The sequence below is a fragment of the Pezoporus occidentalis genome, unplaced genomic scaffold (assembly GCF_034315485.1).
Source record: "Pezoporus occidentalis ecotype Australia unplaced genomic scaffold, CSIRO_AGI_Poc_V1 ctg220, whole genome shotgun sequence".
NCBI classification, from domain to species: domain Eukaryota; kingdom Metazoa; phylum Chordata; class Aves; order Psittaciformes; family Psittacidae; genus Pezoporus; species Pezoporus occidentalis.
This window is the reverse complement of record NW_026914073.1, coordinates 837,271-861,901: the sequence shown is the minus strand read 5'-3', so window position 1 is coordinate 861,901 and position 24,631 is coordinate 837,271. Positions and strand designations below refer to the sequence as shown.

At 51.8% G+C, this 24,631-nt stretch overlaps 1 protein-coding gene across 3 annotated transcripts in view; it reads right to left on the bottom strand.

The window, feature by feature from the left end:
* CNTFR (ciliary neurotrophic factor receptor) overlaps positions 1 to 24,631 on the bottom strand; it is a 205,948-nt gene that overhangs the window by 43,897 nt on the left and 137,420 nt on the right. For all 3 annotated transcript variants that reach the window (XM_062620385.1, XM_062620386.1, XM_062620384.1), the window contains one exon: positions 16,433 to 16,663. In XM_062620385.1, coding sequence (XP_062476369.1) covers positions 16,433 to 16,663 — 231 coding nt within the window. The remainder of the gene's footprint in view (positions 1 to 16,432; positions 16,664 to 24,631) is intronic.

Sequence of the window (24,631 nt, the reverse complement as noted above, 5' to 3'; positions counted from 1 at the left end):
GAGCAACAAATCACCATCCTAGCATAGGAAAGGGGAGAGACACATAGTCCTAGTGACAGTAGACATATTTACCCATCTCCTTCCCCATCCTCATGACACAGGGCTTGGTGAACCCTTGCTCTGCACCCGCACTGGCCCCAGAGTGCCACAGAGAATGTTCTCTCACCCACCCCACAGTCATGGACCCATGCCTTCCCCAGCCGCACAGACACACATGAAAGGCAGCACCTCTTTGCAGCCAAGGGGCCACTCAAATGGGGATGGAGAAAACTGCATCCCCACACCTCACCCCAGTGATTTCCAGGCATCAGACCATGCCAAAGGGTTTCACACATTTGTGGCTGCTTTGCAGATTCTTGGCTTCCCATGGAAACACAACAGCAGCATTATTGTTTGGGTTGGTTTTTTTTCTTCTGGTGATTTTAAATGAAAGGTTGAATTTCCAGGGCTTTTCCTTTTGGAGCTCCCTCCAATTTAATTAAAACCCTCATCAAACAGAAATAAAAGGAGCAAAATCTTGAAGCCAAGCACTTAATTCTCTAACTTTCCAATTCACCAAAAATTCTCTGCTGGCTCTGACTTCCAGGGCATTTTTCCAAAGTTGCCAGTGAATAGCAGAACCCATTCATTTCCCCTTTCTGGGAAAAACCCTTAAGGATCTGAAAACTAGCATCTCCCAGCGTAACGAGGGTACCCTCTAGCTCCTTCTCCAGTTGCCAGACTTCAGGGAGGAGAAGGGAAATGCACTGTAGTGTTGCACTGCTTCATCACAGGCCAACATCATCTCTCTCCCTATGGACTTCAGAGTTACAGTGTTTGCATGATATTAAGGGACTCCTGGACAAGTTGTGTCATTGCACTGCTGTGTCCTGAGTCCTGCAACCACAGCATCCCTGTGGTACAGTCTGCAATGCCTGGCCTCGAGGCTAAGCCCTCTTCTTGCCTTCCAGCTGTGCAGAAATGGGAGGGAGACCTTAGCCCGGCATTGATCTGAGCTCTCTCTGCATGGAAAAACGTAGCTATAGTAACAAATCGCTCAGGGCTGCAAGGAAATGACAAATAGGTTTCAACATGGCAAAGGGAAAGGATGCTGGTACCCCAGCAGGCAGGATGTTGGAAGAAGAGCACATAGGGGATGGTGATAGGCATGCCACCCAGGGGAAGTAGCCTCCTCTCGCATCCTCTGCCCTGCTGCATGCCCATGCTATGGGCATGCTGTACCAGTGTGGGGCTCTGTAAACTTCATGAGCAGATACAGAGTTGTTGAGTATTCATTGCTATGAAACTATCTCCAAAACCCTCACCATCCCAAGATGAAGCTGCCCAGGACATGGCTGAAGCAGTTGTGCTGCCTCTCCAACCTGTCTGGGGAATAAAAAGTGTGTGTGTGGGGAAGTTGAAGCAGCAGGAGAACAAACAGCTGCTGCAAAAGAGAAGAAACCCAGGAGATAGGAAAAACGCTGATTTGAGTCTTCAGAGACCAACACACCTCTGCTCACCTCTGCATCTGCGCTGCAAGCTGCTCCCTTGACTGCCTGCTTATTTGACCCTCGTGCATTGGGATGGGTTCGTGCCCAGGGCAAGATTTCCATCCCTGCATCACAGAGGGCTGCACACACCTTGCAGGCAGTAGGGAAGCCTGGTACAACTCTGGCTGGATTTCATTCCAACTCCCACTGTGGCAGCATGAGTGCAAGCCCCTGTTGTGATTCAGCATCAGCCAGTGAAGCCATTGCAGCACAGCTGGGGTGGGCTGCAGAAGGAAAAATGCAGCAGGGACAAGAGAAATGGCTGTCCCTGTCTGTTCTGGGTAGGCAGGGGGAGGTTTCCAGACCCCTTCTCAACCATGCCTGTAAGGTGGCCAGCAGGGAAAGCCAATTGGGTGGCTGAAGAGATGCACATCATTACCCAGAACTCCAGCATCAGGACAGGGGCTAAAAAGCAACCCAAGTGGTTCTTCTTACTCTAGCTTGAACAGGATTTAGTGCTAAATGCAGCCCAGCATCCTTACAAAGCACCTACTACACTCAGCTACCTGGAGACCTTAGACTTTGAGCCCTGCAGCAGCAGGATGGTGTCGTTTCTGTGCCTCTCCAGCACACAAATAGAGGTCCCAGGCTGTTCCTCAGGGATCAGCCTCTATTTTTGGAAAGCAGCCAAGTGGCCAAACCAGGCTGGAGCCTGCTGCTGCTACCACAGGGATGCTGAGCAGAGGCAAACCTGGGAAGACCCACAGGGGCTCTTTGCAACGCTGGTGAAAGGGCTCTGCAAACACCTCCATCCGAGCATAAGCATCCTCCAGATGGCAAGAGGGGCTGCTGCATGCCTGGCTTTTCTGTGCCTGCTTCATACCCAGAGGGGTTGTGGGGGTGAGGGGAGGGCAAGGTGGCCAAGCCCTCCTCCTGCACCTCCCCAGCTTCCCTGAAATTTGCCCAAGAACAAACTCTGAGGGATTAGAAGCGGCCACATCCTGGTGAGAAAAATATTAAGGGATTATGAGATTAGAAATACCGTTTATGCCGCGAGGAATAAGTCTAATTCTTATCTGATTGTCTACAGATGTCAGCAATCAAAGCGCCTCTTTCATGCAAAGCAGGGAGTGCTGCCGGAGCGGTAGGTGAACACGACTTGGCCCCCTCCTAGCAAGAGGAGAGCCAGCTCCTCCCGCCGTACGCGCCTCGGATTGTGTCTGGCAGCGGCTGCTGGCGGGTTAGTTTCCTTCACGGGGAAAAGCTGCTCGGCAGGAGTCCTGTGCTGGGGCTGCATCCCCCTCCTCTGGTGTCTGTGCTGGGCTGCCTGCCCCGTAACAGCTCACCCATGCCTGCTGCGTGCAGGGTGCTGGTGGAGAGCCTGGTCCTGCTTTGTCCATGAGCAAAACAAGCCTGAAACCCCACATCTCCAGCTCAATTGCAAGCCCAGCACAGTCCATTTGCTACGCTGGACCACCAGTTCCTCCTGTGCTGAGCTGTTTCCCCTTGTGCAACATCAGCACCTTTGGACAAGGATGCTGCGGCACAACCTGCAGGGTGCATGACATCCCCTGACGGATGCATGGCTCTTCTTGCTCCTGGAGATGTCAGACGACTTCAGAAAGAGATGAGCGAACCTGTTCTCACCCCAAACTAATGTGCTTCCCTGCTTCTCATTCAGGGTTTGCTTTATTCCCAGTTGGAGGAGCTTGGAGTGCCATGGCTGGAGGTGGCATTGCAGGCTCTGTGACATGACAGGTCCCTGGGCTGGCCCGGCACTTTGTGCCAGCTCGCCTGGGGAAGCAGCTCCTAATGGGGCGGCCTGGAAGGCTCTGCCTGGTTGTTAAGGGAGGTAAGTGCTTCTGTGTGCACTGTGCCAAGCTCCTGTCTGCACACTGGAGGCAGAGGTTTGCTCCCAGCTCCCTCCCCACTGCCTTTTGATGGCACATTATCTCCCTTCGGCTCCTCATCAGGTCTCTGTCAATCCCTCCTTTGAAGGAGGGCTGCAGGAGCTTCCTCTCCTTCATGCTAATGTCTCAAGTGAGTCTTCCCTTCCTGTTTCCCTTCTCCCTTCCCTTTCTCAGCCCTGAGCCATCTCACCCTATTTTGGTCCATTTTGCTTTTCTTCCTTGCAGACACCCCAGTGCTGAGCCCATCCTCAGCTCCTCCTGCCCAGGAGCAAAATGCGCACAAAGCTGAGGCATGAGGGAGCCAGAACGGAGCTGGGCAAGGAGCCACGCTCCTCCTGAGCTCCCCAACCCTGCTAACCCCCCCTACCCAGGCACCTTGCCCCAGGGTGCTGCCCCCAACACATTGCTTAACCTCCCTGCACTGGTCAAAGTAGCTCAGTGCTGGAGAGTATAGCTGATTGAGACATCAGTAAAGCCACCACTGACCTCAGCCCATCACTGTCCCACAGCATCTCAGCTCAGGGTTGGGCTAACTCAGTTTAGACCCAGTGAGGGCAACTCTGACCTTCCCCTCATCTCCCTTGTTTTGCTCCTCATAAACTCCACTCTCCCACTCTCTTTAAGGCCACGTATGAGCACCAGTTATCTCAGAAGATGCCGGAGATGAGGGCCACAGTCTCAGCTGCATCCTAAGCAGGGACATGCGGCATCATCTGACACCCCACAGCCTGCTGTGCTGCAGGTTTGTCCTCGCAGCCCTGCTCCTCACCGTCAAACACCAGAGCCTCACTATTCAGTGAAGGAAACAGCCACCGCGGAGCTAAATCTGCACGGCAGGGATATGCACCTTCCTTAACTCACTGACATGAAGGCCACAGAAGAAAATTAGTTCATCTCACCTGACCTCCCGGGTTGCACAGGCCATTATGTCCCTCCGTTACCCTTCTATTGAGCCCAATAACTCGTGCTTGACTGAATCATCTTTCAGCAAGGCAGCCAGCCGTGCTCTGCAGATAACAAGCGACAGAGGAGCAGCCACTGCTTTTGGCAGTTGTTCCGATGCTTAATCATTTTTTCTATTAAAAATATAAACCTCATTTCTAATTTGAACGTGGCTGTGCTAAGCTTACAGTCACTGGTTCTAGTTATGGCTTTGCTTGCTGGTTTAGTACCCAGTATCTTCTCTGCTTGGAGGCAATTACCAACGGAGTCAGGGCATCTTTCCAGCTCCCCTTGAAGCCACTGAAAAGACTATTTTAAGTCTTTATCCTTATGGCAGAAAGGAGAAAGACTTAAAATAGTTCTTTCAGCGGCTCCCTTTGCATTCTTCTTTACTTGCCCTGCTTTTCCAAGGTCCTTCTCAAACTACTCCTCCCATAACATCCCAGGACCGATCTGCAGGAGGTAAAATCGTCTCTTTGTTGTACATATGCAGCACTGGAAGAGCTGGCTTATTCTTGCTCTGAAAGCCCTAGAATAGTCTCTTTGAGGCCAGCCTCTCCCAGTAGAAGCTCACAGGTTGGGTGTCTCCATCCTGCACCCTCCTGTGGGAGGTAACTTCTGTGCTTTCTGCAATTTTGCCTTTTTGTCATCAAAATTAAGCCCTGGAAGTGTGTGGCAGCACAGACCTCACACTGCCACCAGCCCAGGCAGCCGCTTTGCTTGCCTCAAATGAGAATCACCCCAGAGGTTTGCTGTGATCCACCAGTCACCAGGAGACGGGGAAGTGAGAGAAGGGAATGCAGCAAAATGATGCCTGCAAAGACTATGTGTCACAGCAGCTTTGTGAGCTTTCTAATGCCCGTGAAAAAGCCCACCGCTCTTTTTCACCTCTGAACAAAACCCTCAGCATCCTCTGTAGGCCAGTGCAGCAACCCCTGCACTGCTATGGCAAAAATCATACCCACAAACACTGCCTCAGCAGCTAAAATAGTGAGTGGTGTTTCCTGTCCCCAGTTTGTAGAGGTGAAGGGAGCAATGCTGGTGTGCACAGATTGCTCCAGCAGGGCAAGCCTGGTTTGCAAAAGGCACGTGTCACCTCTGGCACTTACAGCAAGGAACAGCCTGGTGCTATTGCAGTCTCCAGCCCAGCAGAGTTTTGCCAACTGCTTTGCATCAATGTGAATAGCAGGAGTGGCCACAGCACCAGCTGCCTCCCTCCATCCTCTCTTCTCCAAGAGGAGTGCAAGGGTCTGATTTTGGACCTTATTTCAGCAGTTATGTTCAATGCAGCAGTCAACGGGATATATGGGAATTCCCCCCTTCCCAGAAGGAAGCAGAAATAAACCCACATGCTGGCCAGCCATGCTCAACCAGCTCTGGCTTGGTTGGCTGGGCAAGGGGAAGAGGAGGAGGAGGGATGGGAGGAAGAGTTGGATGACAGAAGCAGAAAGGGGAGCATGTGTGGAGGTTGCTCATGGGCAATGCTGCCATGACCTGTCCCACGGCATGGTGCAATGCAGAGTACCAGAGTGTGCTGCTCGCCCCGGGTGGGCCATGTTGGGTGAGAACACTGGGGTGATGGGGCTCAACCCAGCACACCCCAGTCGGGAAGCCATGTAGGGTGAGGAGGGCACTGAATCACCAGCCTGATTTCTAAGCCCAGTTGTGTGGCTTTGGGAAATTGCTCCCACTCTGTGCCTCAGTTTCCCCTTCTGCCTTTTAATTTAGGCTCTGGCTCCCCTGATTCCCACCAAGCTGGGGCTCTTCTCCCTGACAGGGAGGGGAATGGGAGGTGGCAGGGGCTGCCTTGTGTCCCCATCACAGCACAGGAGTCTGGATCCCTGGGTTTTGGTGAAGGCAAAGGAGGAAGAGGAGGAAGAAGATAAAAGAGCTTTTGCAGAGGGCAGCTACACCTGGCTGGTGACTTAGGGAAGTCAGACGTAGAGGGAAGGGGGAGCAGCTTGGTTCCAAATGCAGAGAGCAGAAACCAACACTGGAGGACTGAGAGATAGGAAATCTGTAAGGAGCCAGAAATGTCTGCACAACAAACAGGCAGAGACCCTCTAGGCTACTATCCCCTCTTTGCAAATGCACATTCAAATCCATTGCACGTAGGCTTTCCAGCAACAGAGCTGCCTGAGAGGCCACACAACAACACTACTGACAGGTAGTGATGCTGCAGCATGCGGGAAAGGATGCAGAGGTACACACAGGCAGATTGTCATGTCCTGGACCAGTACCTGCACAGAGACACCCACATGGACGCCCTTCTGCCCAGCATCCTCCTCTCTGTGCTCAAATACCTGTGTAGCACTGGATGTTTTGGACTTTTACCTCCTTGCAGGAATGCGTTTGGGAGCACAAACCACTTCTCTGGGATAAGCGTATGTTGGGTCCCACGGACCACACCATCAGTGTGTCCCCTGCCACCAGAGGCAAGGATTCAGGAAGGGAGCTGTTCCCCAAAAAGCGGACAGTGCTACGTCAGCTCCAAAGGCAACAACACATGACAAATCCCAGCCTGTTTGCCAAACACACAATGTATTTCACAGCTCCCTGGCTCCAGCAGGCTGAGTCCCCAGGCACTGGCTCGGACCAACGCAGGTTGCACAGCACCCAGGAAACAACCAAAAGGCAGAAAGCTGCCTGCATCTGCCCTCTTCTTTCTTCCCTGACCGAGAGGACAGGGCACATGCACCTGCAACACACGACAGACATCATACACCATACACAGCTACTCCACATGGGACATGCACAAAGTTACACACAAAGTTACACAAGCTAAAAAACATGTTGGGAGCGCTCAGAATGAGGCAGCCCAAAGTGTGCAAAATTACAGCACCAAGGTCTCAGCTCTGGCTCCCTCCCTGCAGTTTCCTGGCATGGACCCACTGAGTGATCTCCTGGCCTCCAGAGATGGACAGCAGCATCCATCTCCTCTCCCTACACATCCAAGCTCAGCCAAGCAGGACATCAGGCTTCCACTGTGGACCTGGCTTTGGCCCAGTCCTAGTTTCATGGTTGCTCTGTCATAGAATCATGGAACAGTTTGGGTTGGAAGAGACCTTAAAGATCATCTAGTTCCAACCCCCTGCCGCAGGGACTTTCCACTAGACCAGGTTGCTCAAAGCCCCATCCAACCTGTATTATCCTCTACATCTCTCAGTACGGACAAACTGCGGCACTGGGGAGCCACTTCTGGTCCCTACTGCATGAGGTTCTGCATGGGCACTTTTGAGCTCTGGCTCTCCACATCCCTACAATGAGACCAGATTTCCCATGTTATTCGGCACAGCTAGTTGTCACTGCTCACTTGTTTCTGGCAAACACCCAGCACCCTTTTCCCTCCACTACATCACCAGCAGCCAGGCTGCCCAGTCTGGTACCCTGTGAACCAGTGGGGAGAGGGATGAATGGCCTGCTGTTAGCCACATCCGTACTCGGCAGGCTGTGCACAGCTCCTGTTGGTACAGGGAAGACCATCCAGGAGAGAAAAGAAGCAGCCGTCACCCTAGGGATGGTATCATAAACCATGTTAATAAGGCATTTTGCTCCCCCTCCCCATCACCCCAACTCATGCAAACACTGTCTTGTTTAGCTGGCAACAAATGATAAAGACCCCCAGGGAGCACAGGAGGGGGAGAAAAGGGACATCTGTTTAGAGCATTTCTACAGCGCGGCTCTCCCAGGCTATTTCTATCTCTTCTTGTCAAAATTTATCAACTGCGTAATTGTTTAAACAGCATTAAACTGCTTGGAGCAAGAGCAACTGGAAATTGTCCTGCAATTGCCTCTGGTACTGATGCTGACAGCTCAGGAAGGGACTGGGGAGAGAAGGGATCCATCGGGCATGGGAACCCTCTGACTCCTTTTCCGGGGTGGGGGGAGAGGGGAGACACCACCCTGTCCTGCTAACAGGAGGAAAATAATCTCACTATTTCCAGTGCCCTTCCCTGCTTTCCAGACCCAAGACTCTCCTCCCTCTCTACTCCTCTCCTCTCCTCCCTGCCCTGACCTGCTGTTAGCACACATTTTCTCTGCTAAATTATTTACAGCAGATGCACCAGCTCATGAAACCATAGCTAATGACAATGCCTCTTGTGCTGAAGTACACTGGATCCTGCCCTGACCCTGCTGAGCCCTTGGCCGGTACCTCATTGCCTGCCCGGGCCCTGACACGGTTCCCAGCTGCTGCCAGCAGTTTTGGGGAGGGAGGGAGAAGCGATGGGAGCTGGGAAAAGATAAGGATTCGTTGCTGAATGCCATTTCTCCTTCCAGGCAGGAGAGAGGGTGACACAGAGGATCCCCACTGTGGGGTCTCCCCATCCCTGGGCAGACTACCTGGCTTGGGTCCCTGCAGACATGGGTGACCCCGGCAGGGTTTCTTCTTCCAGCAGTCTGCAAGGCAGACTGTGATATTCTTCAAGTGCCGCAGACTTGTGGAGCTATGGGTGGAGAAGCAGAAGCAGCATCCAAAGGGGAGCATTGACCCCTTTGCTCCCTGCCTCATTGCTGCAGTGACAGGAGGTGGTTACATCCTGGCCGGTCCCGTCTTTCCCAGCACCCTCGGAGCTGGGGATCCACCGCTGGCAGGAGGCTCACACCAAATATTTTGACAAGGGGCACTTAGGAGCGGCCGAGACAAAATCCTTTCTGGCTCAGGAGCCAGGGCAATGAAATCACCAGTGTGTGTCCCCTCCACTCCCTGCAGGAGGCGCAGACCCAGCCCTCCACTGTCCCCCAGCCGAGGAGGCTTTGTCTTCAACACCCCAATTCCAGCACTCTGGATGGAGCAGGGGCTGTGGGAAGCTGTTCAGATTGGACTTGGGCTTCTTTAATTATGGGGCTGGCTTTACTGTGTTAAAGAGGATAAACAAACTTCAGGAGAGGCTTTGCTGCCATGTACTGGGACACGGGATGCTGGTGCTGCACGCAGCCTTTGGCTTTCATGCTAGGAGAGGACAGGGAGAGTTCCCCAGGAAGCTGCCAAGCCCCAGAACAGATTTTCCTCTTCTCCTTCAGCTCAGCAGCCGCTGGGACGGTTCATCCCATGAGCTTGTCCCCAGTCTTGCTGCAGGAGGGGATGCAGAGGGAGCCTCTGGACTCATTTCACATGTAGGTCCAAAGCCCAGGACATGGCCAGCTGCTCACCAAGAGGGTTCTTGCACCTCATCACCTGCTCCTTTATGGATGCTCCATCCCTGGCTGTGGCTGATCACCATCAACCCCGGAATTCCCCATCTCCACTCTGCGAAGTGGGATCGTAAGGGGTTGACCACCTTCTCTGCTTTTCGGTGCCCGTGTGCCATGCGATGCTCCTGCCGTGAGTCAGCTATGACCTCTCCATAGCACCCAACCCAACATGAGCTCAACAGTTGATGGGGTCAAGCGTGAGGCCATATCCCTTCAGATACCAGTGGAGACCCACCATGTGATCCCACACACACTGGCCACATCCCAGGTTTGCTCTTCCCTCAAGCAGAGGCTCTGTGGGCCACAGCATCATTGAGGCCAGGGCAGAGCCACCAGCACTAATAAATGCCGCGTGCTGCTTCGCTCGCTCCTCGCTGCCCCTAGCTCCCCCATGCAAAAAGGGGGGCCACGAGGATGGGAGAGGGGATATTTTTATTGTTTCTGACACCGGCTGCCCCAGATTATCATGTTTTACATAGCGAGCCAAAGAAGCATCACTCTGCTATGCTGCAGCTGGGCCGGCTGCCCAGCCCGGCAAGGGGAAGGATGGGAGGAATGCAGCAGGGCTCGGGTGCGTGCACGGGTGGGTGCAAGCGTGCGAGTTCCCTGCACACACAGGGCACAGCTTCATTCATCCCTTCCCGCTGCGGCACGGCAGCGTGTGTCCCGCTGGATGGGGCAGAAAGGTCACCCGCTGCCTGCGAACGTGTTTGTTTTTCTAGCCGGGCTCCTAATTCGATTAGGACTAATTGCGTTTGGGAGCGTGGTGGGGGTTTTTGGTGGGATTGTGTTCATTTTTTTTTTTGTTGTTTGTTTGTTTTTTGGCTTTCTCCTTAAAAATCTGGGATGGCAATTTGCATACTGTTAACCAGCATGCCTTTCCAGACTCCCAGCCGGGCCAAGACCCGAAATCTGGGCACAGGCAGCAAAGTTTGTCTGTTGAGTTTTCCCAGCCGCAAGCAAACAGCTCGGCACGGAAAGGCAGTGACTGGAGAGCCTGCATGCCTCATGATACAAAGCTGAATTTTGACGAATGATGCACTCCTGCAATCTAATTGACCTTGTCTATATTTCCCTTTCTCTGGCTCTTAGGAGTCAAGGGGGTGATGCTTGGCTGCGAAGCATCCCAGTGCTGTTGCACCCACCCAGGCATGTGGGGAGAAAACAACCACATCCATAACAATACATCCAACAGCTTTGGGCTGCATCTGCCAGTGCTGAACATCAGCACCCACATACTTATATTTATTAGCTCCATCCCTGACACAGGTTTGGTTCAAGTTAATGTAGTACTGCCCCAAGCATTGCTTGGGCACAGTTTTGGGGCTGACCTTGCATAGGGCTGTCTCTGAGGGATAGGAGCACATTTGGAGAGTAAGCAGGATGAATTACAGGGGTGGGTGTTGTTCCCTGCCAGCTGGCACTAGTGCCAGGGAACGGCCACAGTCATGTTTAACTTGCTGCTCTTGAAATAGCCTCAGTTTACATGGCCACGGGAAGGGATTGGATAAGTTCAGAGGGGAAAAATCCATCAAAAGGGCTTTTTGTTAAAAAAAACCAAGCCCTGCGTCACAGATTGCTGGACATGAGCAGGGAAATCTCTGCAGGCTCTGACCCCGAGCCTGTGCTTCTCCATCAGCACCCATGCCAGCAGCAGGACCAACGGCCTGACCAGGGCACCCTGCTTCAAGGCAGAGGCATCCTCACCGATGGCTGCCAGAGCCAGCCAAACCTTTGTTTTCCTGACATAGCATGTTAGCAGTGCCCTCCTGCAGTTTTTCACACAGAACCAATGTATGGAAGCAGGCAGGCAGAGAACGGTCCCTGGCACTGCCTTTGTTCCTTCGCTGTTCACTGCTCAGCCAGTGCCCAGCGTGTGATGCTCACATCTTCACCGGTGCTGCATCCTTCTTTTGGGGAGCCAAAAGTGCATGTCTTACATTAAGAGGTTATTACCTTCTTTTTGTCTTCTTTATTTTGGATGGGTACAAAAGAAAAGTAGTTATAAAAACAGCAAAAAAACCCAAAGGAGATGCAAACTGCAGTCCAACCCTCTGGTTGCAGCTGGAGCCCAGCTGGGAGGAAAGGGACTTCTAAGGCAGAGAAAAGGGAGACTCTGATTATTTATTAGTGGCCGATGTTTGATTGCTTGCTAATCAGACCAGAGAACACACTCGGGCTCCCCGGCCTCCCTGCTCACATGTGGTTCCTGTTGCTTTGCCCCTTCCCCCCCTCCCTCTTCTCTGGTTTTGCTTTGTTTGTTTTTCTGTTAATTTGGTTGTTTTTCCATGTCGTTTTCTGTCAAACCGCATGTTTTTTCCCCTTTCTCTCTCCAGCCACTGCAGTGACAGACATGGAGGAAGGAGGCCAGCCCAGAGCAGCTTGCCCTCTGCCAGTCCCTTTCCCATTGTCTCTTGGGGCAGCAATGCCCATGAGGCAGGGATGGCACTTGACGCGGGGCTGCGTTCACCCATGCCACCACTTCATTGCCTGCATCCTGACCTGTAGCCCTGGTGTCAGAGAGGATTTTGTCTCTCATGCAGACCCCACCACTGCCTGAACCCCAGCCCCCTTGTCAGGCAGCGGCTGGCAGAGCAATGGGGTCAGCAGCACAGTGCTTGGGCATCCCCAAACCTGAGTGGAGGGATGAATGGAGAGATGCAAACAGGCAGAGCCACTGCGCCAGGATGGCAATAAGCAGGTTAGAAAGGGACGGTGGGATGGGAGTAGAAGGATGAACGCCTGCCCTGGCTGCCTCCCTCCCTCCCCTCTTTGCATACAAGGCCTCCCTGCTCCCATGTGCGCTCTCTGGCTTCTGGCAGCCTTTCCGCCGTGCGTTTCCACTCCTCTCTGGCCCATTAGCAGTATTTTTATAACATTCTGTAACACACGGAGCCGTGTGCCAAACCTCAAGAGTGCATTATTTCCCAACGTCTTTGTTATATCCACCCCCAGGCCCTCCGGCTGCATGTTTCCAAATGCAGAACTGTGGCTTGCAGGGGCAAGCCGGGAGCCCAGCACCACACTCCTGGTATCCGGAGCCTTCCCCTACCTCCTGCCTGCTCTTGGTGCTCAGCCCTGGGCTTCAGACAGGGATACCCAGTATGCCAAAACCCCTGGCCCCATTGCCTGCTGCTTCTGGACACACTTGGGCATCTGCTGCTCTCCAGGCTGCAGGGCATGATATCTATTGGAGATAAACACAGAGCATCCTGGTTACTCTCCTGTGCTTCACTTCATGCTCATCTGCCTGAAAAAAGGAGGCAGAGCAACAGGTTGTTGCTCTAAGTCCTGTGGAAGAGTCTTCCCTGGAGAAGTGCCACCTTTTCCTGAGCTGGTTTGTGCTTGGGATGACCCATTCCCTGGAAATGAGTGATCTGGGACTCTTAGGGATAAGCAAGCCCATGGGGCCCTTCCTTATCTCCAAGGTGAGCTCTCTGTCAGTCACCCCATCCCTGGGTTCACACTGTCCCCCCACTGCATGTGCACTGTTGTCCTCATCCCTGGAGCAGATGAGACAGCCTGGCTACCCCCAGCCTCCGCCCCATGATGTGGACTTGGGTATCAAACCCAACTACAAGGACCAATTGAGCTACCCATGTCCTTCAGCCTCCCTGCTGAAGCCACTCATGAGACATCTTCATGCAGTCTGTGCCTTTTGCACCATTGCACAGTATTCTGGTCCCTCCATTGTAAAATCCCCATCCTAGTAACCCCCCAGGTACTCCACAGCCACTGGCACATCCCACCAGAGCTCCCTGGTCCTTGTGGGACAGAAACATTACGGGAAACACCACTGAGAGCAGTCCAAAGGCTGATGGTGAAGCTACTCTATCCCTCCAGCAGCTCCCCTTTCAGCACAATCTGATCCCCTTTAGCCGTCTCCTAAGCCATGTTCCAACTCTTGTATTAATCCACATTTTCTCTGGTTTAACTCGTAATTTCCCAAGTGGCACCATAGCAAATACTTCACTGAAGTCAAGACAGATTACAGTGACCACATTTCTGGGCTTAGAAAATCAGTTCCCTTATCAAAGAGAGCTATCAGGCTAATCTGGTGCAGTTATTTCCCTGGCAAGTCCCTCTTCTATTTTTCCCCCATTTTCTGTTTGCCTCCAGGTCTTTAATTGCTCCCTCTTCCAAGCGCACCCCAGGGCCCCACCGTTCTGTGGGGTCAAGCTGTCTGACCAGGATTTTTCCTTCACTCATACACAAAAGACGTGTCACCGCTCCCACCACCACTGACCTCTCAGCTGCTAATGAGCTCTGCTAACAAACAGGAGTGTCCTCACCTGGAGATGAGGTGTTCCACAAGCCTTCAATGCATCTTTTTCGTTGAGGAAGGACCATCTCCAGGTTTTATCCTCCTTCTGCTCCTGCAGCCTGCACTGCCCTCGCTCTCAGCATCACTGCTCAAACCTGGCAGGGTTCATTCCTTGTGGGGCTGTGCTGAGCTTTCCTTTAATCTCCCCTGAAACCTGGCTGCAGAGCCGGCTCCACTCTTCTCTCCTTGTTTGCTCCACATTTATATGGCTAACCCCCCTCTTCATTTCCTCTGCAAGGTCTTGCTCAGCTTGACTCCTGGCAGATCTCCCTCCATCCCTGTGCTTGCTGACCCTTGCAGTGGAGCTTGCTTTGCTAACTGACATCTTTCCCTGTCCACATCACTTCTCTGCTCCCTCCCCACATCCTTCCTGTGGTGTTGTCTGCCCAGGAGCACCCATCCACACTTGAGGAGATGCTCCAGGTACCATTGTTTATTTAATGAGATCCCCAGCACCTCTCTGTGTGCAGCCTCGAGCCCCTCACTCCTGCTGCCTTTATCTTTTTTGTTGCCCCAGTAAGAGATGAAAATGCAGCCACAGGCCTGTTTTCATTTAACTTCCCATACAATTGAAACGAAATGAGCCCAAGCTCCCTCAAATCCGAGGCTTGGGCTCCCAGTGCACTCAGCTGCAGCAGGGATGCTACCACAAGGCCATGCTGCAAACCTCCCACAGGCCACCCATCTCCATCACTGTGCCCATGCCCATCCACTCCTGGGGTGCTCCTAAATGCACTTCTCTGCAGCAGCTTGCTCACCTTCAGAGAATCAATCATGCCCCACAGACACATAAAAGTTGGTGGTGGGGGGAAGATGTTCAGGGGGGGCAGCAGCGCTGGGAAATGAAATCTCACATAGAACATTAAATTAAAATCCAGGCAATTAAATTAATTACCACTAAAAGCGTCTCACCTGATTAGTTCCTTGCATACTTAATTGCATTAACAACACCAGGCATTCACTTATTTATTTCTCTATCTCTCTCTCGAGGCTGGTGGCCCCTGCAGTGTCCAACTGGGCTCTTCAGCTGCCCAGTACTCAAGGGGACTGTGAGCCTCCAGCAAATGGGAACACGTGGTAATAGGAAACAGCAGGATTTGGGCTCTAATGCTGAGCAATTCCCACGGGTCCTTGAGCGGATTGACAGGGATTATCATTAGTGAGGTGCTTAGCAGATGGAAGAGCCATTGCAAAGTCACAGTGATGCCACAGCTGCAGAGGAAGCAGTTTCAGGCTGCAAGCTGTTGCCTGTCCCCTTGTTTCTTCCATACCTGGCCTGGAGACCCCCCCTGCACTGGCATGGTGTGGGACCTCTGCCAGCAGGGGATCTGGTGAGTGTGTGCCCAACCAGAGGAGCTGCACAGCCTCCTAGTGCCTTCCCTGCTTCTGAACTACCTGTGAACGCCTCCTCACCCCCACAGCATGGTTAAGATACCTCTAACTCACCTATCACTGCCTTTTTGTTTGCCATGCTCCCAGACTGACATCTATTCATTGCCATAACCTTTGCCCTATGATGACTGCTCCCCCTTCACCTGCTTCTCACATTGCCTTTCAGCTTCTTCTAGCACCCCTTACTCTAGGACCATGTGCCAGGGACCTACCTTAGGAAGACCCTGAACCATGAACTGGACACTGGAGCAGCTCTGATACTTGGATTTCTTCAGTCAGGTGCAGTGAGCCACTACTGCCTGGTTTGCAGGGCTTATGCAGGCCACGGCTGGAGCTCCTGTGACCTTCAGCCCCTGGACCATGGCCTAGGGTGGAAACACTGCCCTGGCTCTGATGCCAGGTGTGGAAGGTGAGACGAGGAGCAGAGAAAGGCTCTGCCATGTCCTCCAAACCTGGTAACATACAGCCACCTCATAATGCATCCCCAACTGATGCCTCGCAGCACCTTCCACAGCAGTTACCATCCCACAGCCAGCCAATGCTAGCTGGTGCTCCCAGACACCCATCGCTGTTGGCTGCAGACACCGTAGTGTGAAGCATGGAGTTGTAATCAGCTGTACAAACACAGCAGCCACCAAACACACAACTGCTATCAGCTCTTGTCATCGTGTGAAACACAGCACAACTCTTACCTCCCGCGCCTGCGAGACCTGTGAATCAGCGCATCTCACAAATGCAAAATGCTGGGGAATGTGCAGTTGTCCTCCAAGATGCCTGTACACAGAGGCTCCTGCAAACACACAGCAGCTGCCACCACCTTTTGGCTGTGCCTCTGAAACAACCATGTTGTGGTAGACTTGGCCAGGACTTCCTTCTAGTCTGCAATTCCCTCTGAGAGCCCAGCCCCAACTCTTAACACCAGAAGAGATGGTGGTCATGGCACTGGGCTGGATGGAGAAGTAACATCCCTCCTGAAATTATTCCTGGGGCATCATTTAATCTGCCTGCTTCAATGCAAAGTTTGGGGAAGGAAGGGCTGATTCCAGCATCCTGCTGCTGGGTTGCTCATATATCAGACTGTGGCAGCCAACCATAGGTATGGAAGGTATAGGGGCTGGGATGACAGGAGGGGCTGTGAGGGTCTATATGTGAGCAGAGAACATGGCTCTGTGCCCCTCAGTGCCACATGCTGGGGTACTCACCTCCCACACGCAGGTAGGTCTGGTACTTGAGGTGCCAGGAGGAGCCCTCGTAGCAGGAGTACTGACCGCTCTGCGACAGGTCGACATTCTTCAGGATAAGGTAGGACCCATTCAGGTGGGACTCATCAATGTCAGTGCCATTGGCTGTCCAGGTCACAGCTGAATCCCAGTCCATGGAGCCACACTTCATGGTCACATCTGCGCCTACCCGCTCATACTGGATGTGGCTGTCTGTAAGGAGGAAGAGAAAACCGGGTGAGCTTGGAGCCCTTTGGGTGCAGATGCCTTGGAAATAGGATTTTACCATCACATCTAGGGAGTGAGAGAAGGGCTGGGACATGGAGTGCTATTGTGTTGGTGGCTAGGGAAGCCTGAGTTCTCCTCCTGGCCCTGATAATGATTTATTTTAACCTTAGACTACAGTGGATCAGCTGGCAAAGACCAGCGGACAAGGACTCTTGGATGACCTGCATCTCTTAGGATACTTTCTTCTGACCTTTACATGAGGAGACATGTGAGGGCTGAATGTATGGCTTGCCAACCAAATGCCCCACAGCACAGACAGATGCTCACACCAGCAAGTCACTGCCACTCCTGTACCTATATGACCTGTTGCAGGATGCAAACCAAACGCATGCATCAGAAACTCCCTGCAGAGAGATAACGGAGCCCCAGGAGCTGCCACCAGCAAACTCAAGATGTTTACTGACAGAGGGGAAGCAGGAAGCTGTTCCTGAGATTCCCTGCAATCTAACCATGCTCTGCTGTGGGAAGGGGCAGCTGCGTGGTGCTTGCTATGCTGTTTGTCTCTCTGCCTGGCTTTTCTTCTATCTCTACAATAACATGATGCCTTGCTGAGCTATTTGATTTAGCAGTTTGTGAGTGGGGCAATACAGCTCATTGGGCACCAGCTGCCTAATTTAATTTTCTCAGGTTTCTGGACAGGAGCTCAGGCTGGCGTTCATTAATGGTCCTTAGCAATTGAATCTTTCCCATGTCGCTACACTGGCTGTGCAGAGCTGCGTGTGGCAAAGATAAAATGCTGTGTGTATGTGCATGACACAGGAGGAAGCAGGATAGGCGGATGAGCAGGTGTTGAGGCTCTTTCAAGGCTTCATCAAGCCTTTATACATAGACAAAGGCGGTCCAGTTCTCAAAATACTCCTGGGTTTCAAAAACACATTTGACAAGGTGCAGCCCAAGGAAACCAAGCAGCCCTGACCCAGGAGGAAAGTCATCACAAGGATTTATAGCAGCTAAAGGTCAGGAGACCAAAGGTGGGAACAAGCTGTCAGACATGGCAAGTAGAAGACGTCACCAGTGAAGTTCAACAGGGATCAGAGCTGGATCAGAGCTGCCCAGCACCCTCGTAACTCATAGGTAAAAGGTGTCGAGGCAGAGAGAGGAGGTAGTGTGCTGTCAGGGCAGCCAAATTACAGCTGGGTTCAAAAGCTTTGCAGAGGGACATCATGGTACAAACCCACTGGGCAATAACACTGTGATAAATGCACATGGATGCACACAGGGAAAATGAAGCCCTGCTCTCCTCTACACACTCACGTCTCCCAGTGAGCTGCAGCCTCCATGGAAACATGTCTTGGAGTCATCATGCTCACTTTACTGAAAACATCAGCTCGGTGGTGACCAAAACACAAACCCAACACTAGGAATTACTCAGAAAGGGACTGAGAACAAAGTGCTGTACCCTAAAAGCTGGGCACAAATCTGCCCTCATGCCATTAAGAGTTAGGTTCAGCTAGAAACAGAGCAGAGAAAAGAAATAGGAATAACAAGTAATGGAAACCCCACACAAAGATGGCTTAGCAGACTCGATCCCTTCATCCATAAAAGGAAGGAGCTAAGCAAAGATGTGATAGACACCTAAGCAATGAAGAGGGACATGGAGAGGACAAACAGAGAAAGACCGCTTGCTCTTTCTTCTAATAAAATGAGAGACAGAAAATGAAAACAAGCAAAAGAAAGTGCTTTTACCCATGTTCATTAGATGCTGAGATGTCAGCATCTGGGGTGAAATAGCGCTTATGGGAGTCCATAGCAGAAGACACCACCCAGGGTGGTAAAACACTGAGTTGCTCAGTGAACCTGGGGATGCTGCATGCAGCTGATGGTGGGGAGGGACAGAAGAAGCACCCCCATGCTTGTCCTGCTATTTTCTTCCTCTCTAGACATTAGCTCCTGGGATCCTGCTGGTAAGTGGGACCACATGAGCATGATCCAGCCATTCCCTGTGTGAAAACCCACAACATGAGTCCATCTGCAAAGGACAGAGTTCAGAGGCAAAGCTGGTCACTGGCAGGTCTGGGTCCTCCTGCAGATGGTCTGTCAGGACACTCACTTCTGACAGTGAAGCAGCACTTTTGGGGATGCTATCCCTGCTGGGAAGGGGGGTGCAAAGAACAGATGGGAAAAAATTGGGCTGCGGCAAGTAAGATGCTGTTGAGGTGCCTCAGGATCATCTTAGTCAGTATCCAAGGGTAGTGGCCTTTGAGAAACTGCGCTGATCAAACAATTGTGTTTCAAGTGTCTTAAAAAAGGTTAGAATATACACTGACAGCCAGCAAGAGGGGAGGACATTTAAGATGAGGCATCTGGGTGAGGAGAGGTAGTTGGAATGGGCCCAGATAACAGGAAGATAGGTAGAACTGTGGAAGAAGGTGGGGTGGATGGGTGGATGAATGTGCCTGATCAGAGATAGAGAGCTGGATGGGCACAGATGGGATGGCAAGAAGCGTATGAAGATGAAAGAATGTATGACTATGCATGTATATGGGCATACATGGGGATGCAGAGATGTGGAGCAGGATGGAGGGGATAAGCATGTAAGTAGCTGCTGTCTGGCTGTGTATGTGGATGGAGAGATGGGCGGACAGATGGGTGAATGGATGAATGGAAGGAGGGATGGAAGGACCAGTGAATGGCAGTGGTGTTTGGCAGATGGTTGGCTGTTCGAATGACTGTGGAGGTGGATGGAGGGGTGGGTGGATGGAGGGGTGGATGAATGGATGGATAGACAGACGACTCAGCAGAAGGGTGAATGGATAGATACAGGTAACAGAGCTAAAGTAAGAGCTCCCAGCACCTCACTTAAGTTCTCCTCTAATTTCTTAGATTACATAAGGTAAAGACATTTTCTTTTCTTTCTGCTGGCTCTCAAAAGGCTGTCCTGGACTTACAGTTGGGATTCTGCAGGGCAGAAACACTGGAGATGCTGCACCAGGTTTTGAGAGCAGGGGAAAGCTCTGCGGTGTCCAGCTCTGCTTCTCAGGACTGTGGCTGAGGGCTTGTCTGTAGCTGGTGACAGCAGGACTGAGCTGGGAAGGGGGTAAAGGCACCTTGAATTATTTCCTATTTGTCCTTAAACACAGTGCAAACACGTTGGCACTCATCCAGAAGGGCTGAGGGAGCCATTCCTGGAAGACAGGTCTTTGAAAGCAATGCTCCTTTCCAAGGCAATGATTTAAGACCCCTGATGAAAGAGAAACCCAAAGCGTAGCTTCAGAGGAGGCATTTCTCCTGGCTGGGTTTGTGGAGGCTCCTACTGGAGCCAAGCCAGGTCCCCACATCCCTCCGGCCTCGTGCCAGGCATAGGAATATTACACAGCTGCTGTGCGAACACGTGGCAGCCCCTTTGGGGAGGGACACCATGGGGCAGACCCCTAGCAATGCTGTAGACAACAGTTTTGCTTTAGAATGGGAATGGGCAAGGGTGACCAGAGCTTTTACTGGGAGCCTTTACTTCCCACAGGCAGGACCCCTGCCTGAGCCCACCCAGAGCCTCAAGGCTCATCGAGCAAGGATGGGAGGGAAGCTGGTCCCCCTTCCTGGTCATCGTGTCACTGGTAACATAGGGGATTGATGACAAAGGTGGTTCTTGTGCTGCAGGGCCAGCCCTGCTGGATGGACATTGACTGGTGGCATAGGCAGAACTAGGGCCAACAGCTCAGGTGTTTCAAGCTGGATGTGGAGGAAAATTTATTCTCCTTGAGGGTGATGCTGTGCTGGGATAGGCACCCACAGAGAGAGGGTTATCTCTGTCCTTAGAGGCTGTCAAGGCTTTGTTGACAAAGCCATGACCAATCTGTTCTACAGTTGAGGATAGTCCTTTTCTCAGTGGGACACTGAACAAGACACTTGAAAGATCCCTTCGCACCAACCCTGCTGTGACCATTGGCTAGAATTGAGAAGTCAAGAGGCTGCCCTGCCCTACACCATCCTGCTTCTCCAAAGGATGTTGCTTTTTGGGTCACCTGACAGCACAAGACTGAAGCACACATGATGGAGAGCTTGTGATGCTGTACCCCAATCAGCAACATGCCTTTAAGCATCCACCCCGAAGGGCCACATCCTCTGCTGCAGCACAAGACACCAGCAAGGCACAACACAGTTTACAATGCAGAGTCCTGAAGCTCAAGAGAAGCTGTGGTGATGTATATGTTACGTTGAGACATTCAAGGCCAGGTTTGATGTGGTTCTAAGCAGCCCGATCTCTTTAAAGATGTCCCTGCTCATTGCAGGGGTTTGGACTAGATGAGATGTGAAGGTCCCTTCCAACCCAAACCATTCTATAATTCTATGATTCTGTTCTGTAACGAAGGTGGAAATTACAGCTTTACCCACAGCCCTGCAGAGCTGCAGTGGAGGGAAGACAGGAGCTACCCATGGGACGGACAAGCACAGCTCCCCATGGTAGACTTTGGGTAGTTCGGAAACAAGAGCTGTGAGCTGCTTTGCTGTCCTCCTAGGGATGACGAGTGACAACTTGATGGTGCAGTCTGTGCAGCTGCAATGCTACGAGGACCAATGGGACAGCAATCTAGCAGAGAAACATGGACAGAAGATGAGACAAAGCAGTTGAGATGTGGGGCCCATGGGAGCACATTTGATGTTTCCCAAACCCACTCTGCTCAGCTGGAGCTCTTCAATAGAAACATCACCCTCATTTTCCTTCTTAATGAATCTTGACAAGCATGGAGACTTCAAGGGTAGCAATGCAGGGAAATCCTGCAAACTCCTCTTGGGATGCTCTAGTGCCTGCTCTCCCTCTGTCCCTTCTGATGCTCTCACCCTGCCAGCATGGGCAGCTGCCAGCCACAGCAAGTGTGCTGCTGGACACTGCAGCATGCACAGAGCTATGCCAGGGATGTAGCTCAAGGGCTTTGTGCCCAGATGCCTGAGGGGTCTTTTGAACAGTGAGCAGGGGAAGTGGACAAAATGGTTTGCATTCCTGTCAATGGGGCCCTTTGAGCCCAAATGCACTGTGAGGTTGTGGCTGGCATAAGCAAGGAGCAAGCAAAAGGAAGGCACTGCAGCATTTCTCAGGACAGACACAAGCTCTCTGCAGGATGCACAGCCTCTGGACTTGCCCCTCTTTTGCAGATGGGGAAACTGAGGCAGCAAGAAATGCCATGTCACCACTTCCCCTGACAGGATGTGAGGCACTTACATAGTAGGAGGGAGAATTACATACGTGCCTTCAGAAAAAAAGGTCTTCACATCACCCCATTAGCCTTTGTACCTCTCTCCCGCAGCTAGGCAACTATCCACGAATAATTATCTTGCTGGCTAATTAGCTCTCTGTATACATATTCATAAATTATACATTTAATATTTACACAGTGCCAGGGCTATGCTGAGAGCTTTCCAAGCAAATAAACCATCAAGGTCTCTGCAACTTCAACCCCGCAACTTCCTATGGTAAATGAGATGAATAAGCCCACAGGAGATGAGCGTGAGCCCCAGAGGGTGGAGGAGGCAAGGGGAAAAAGAGGTGGCTTCACCATCTGCCCTCTGGATCTCCTCACCTTCTCTATCCATTGGGCAGAGCAGTGGCACAACCCTGTGGCTTCTCTCTTTGCTCCAGCACCCATGATCACTAGCCTGAGCAGCATTAACCTTAAATGTCCAAGGGATGCTGGTGGCCCTTCTCCCATGTGCAGATTCATAGCCCCGAGGTCTGCCCTGAACAGCTTTTCCTGGTACCACCTTCCTAAAGCACGCCCCGTCCTTGATTTCCTCAAAGCTATTCCCTCTGATGCCACTTGGTCTTTGCATGGCTTTCGTTGCCAGCAGAAAACTTCCCTTCAAGGAGAAGGACCTTCACGCTTAAAAAGGCAGTTCTTCTACAAGTGATTTAAAACTAGATACATCTTTGTAAGGAAACAGGCATAATTAAGTATCATCGATGTAGCCAGAGATACAGAGCATTCCAAGTTAATTTTGTCCACTAATGAAGAATTGCAGCAAGCAGAGCCCGCGTTTGTTTGCTCTGCTTTGGTAAATTGCTGGAGTCAGCAGCTTCGCTCTCTTGACAAGAAAAGATAATTAGCAAGAAACATTAATTAAGAGATAACAGATGGGTGCTAAAGGACTTGCACTCAATCACTCCATGATAGCCTGGAAGCAGACCTCAAGTTTCCTGTAGAGGTATTGTAAAGGAGGCACTTTCCCTCTCTGACTTGCTCGGCTCAATGCAAGCTAGAGAGCCTCTTCTCTCAGCCTGGATGTGACCACGAAATGTCCTTCCATGAGGGCTGGCAAAGCCCTGCTGCCTCCAAAGAAGCTCTTCTCCAGCCCTGCAGCAGCCTTATCTCCCACCACTGCTCTGCAGCTGATTGCACCTCCCTCTGCGTCTGTACCCCAAAGCTAGGTAGGGATGTCTATAGCAGAGTGAAAAGAGCCTTCGTGGCCCTTCTAGCTGCTCAGCTGCAAGAGGCTGATGCTTCTTCCATGAAACTTAATACAACATGTACTGGGACTTTCTGAGGACTTTTGCAATCAAACATGTCATTGTCACACATCATAACCATAGGCTCCCTCCTGGTCTAGCAATGGGGACGTATGATGCCTACTCTGCTACCAGCTTGGCACAGCTGGGATTGGAGCACAGTCAGGATGTTGGTACTTGGATAGCTCATGTGTAGGGGCCAAGAAGACCATGCAGTGGCAGGACATAAGCACCCTCTGGGGGAAAACCACAGTGCTAAACCCTGTGAGAAACCACAGAACAGACACCCACAGCTGGAAGCAAGATGAACTTGCAGCAGAAGCAAGGGCCAAGACCTTGCAGCACTGCCTTAGCCCCAGGGGGTGCAGCAGCTCCCCTGCCTTGTGGCCTATGATCCCATGCTGAGCCCTGGCTGGGAGACGTGAAAGATAGATGGGGGATCTGGTCTCAGCAGACAAATAACTTCAGCATCATTCTTCTGCTTGTATTCTATCATCAGACTGGCTGATCCCTGCACCAGGACACAACTGGTCTTGGTGCATTTCCAGCAGCCCTGTGTTGGGATGGAGCCTCTCTTGCAGCTCTCTAGACCTTCCAAATCATATCAGCCTGGACCACCATGCTGGCAGTGCTCCTTGCTGCAAGCCAGATCTCCATGCAGAGGCAACATTGCTTCCCTGTGTACCGTCACACTCACATCTTGCCATCACAACCACTCACAGCAGTGTGCTGCCCCAGCATCAACTTGTCTCTGGCCATAGGGTGAAAGCAAATCTGGAAACAGCAACCTAAGTCTACCCTGCCTTGGTAACACAGTTTCTCTAGTCATGCGTAGATGGGAAACCCCCAAAGTTGCCTTTTCCCATGGCTTCAGAGTAGGACCAAGTTCTGCTAAGGGGTCTTAATGCTGGTGTGCACCCATCTGCTATGGGTCACACACTGCTAGCACAAATTATCTTGTGTTGTTATAGTCAGCAATAGGAGAAGATGCACTTCCGCTGCTACTTCTGCTTTTCCATCTCAGCTGCTCTGCAGTAGAGAGGTCTGGATGCTGCTAGGCTGGTGATCTTGGCTTTTTGTTTTCCAGCAGCCTCTTTTTGCTCTTGCATCCTAGGAGAGGGCCTGAGCTCATGTGTTGACCTGTTTTACAGCAGCAGGTCTTGGTAAGACCTTCTCTTGGATGTCCTAGATCTTTTGGTCCTCAACTACCTGTGTCCTAGGACTCCAAGTGCTCTCCTTGCCAGGAGAGGCTGAGCTATGCCCCAAAGGATAGGACTTTGCCACTAGGACTTGCGCTCCTTGCAAACTTGAGATGACTCCTCCTGACGAAGAGCAGTTGCCTGGTGAAGCTGCAACTCCTCCAGACCCCTGCATCTACATTGTGTCTGTCCCAGCATAAGAAGGGGTATCATAAAGAGGGGAAGATATTGGAGGACCAGAAGGAGATGAATGGC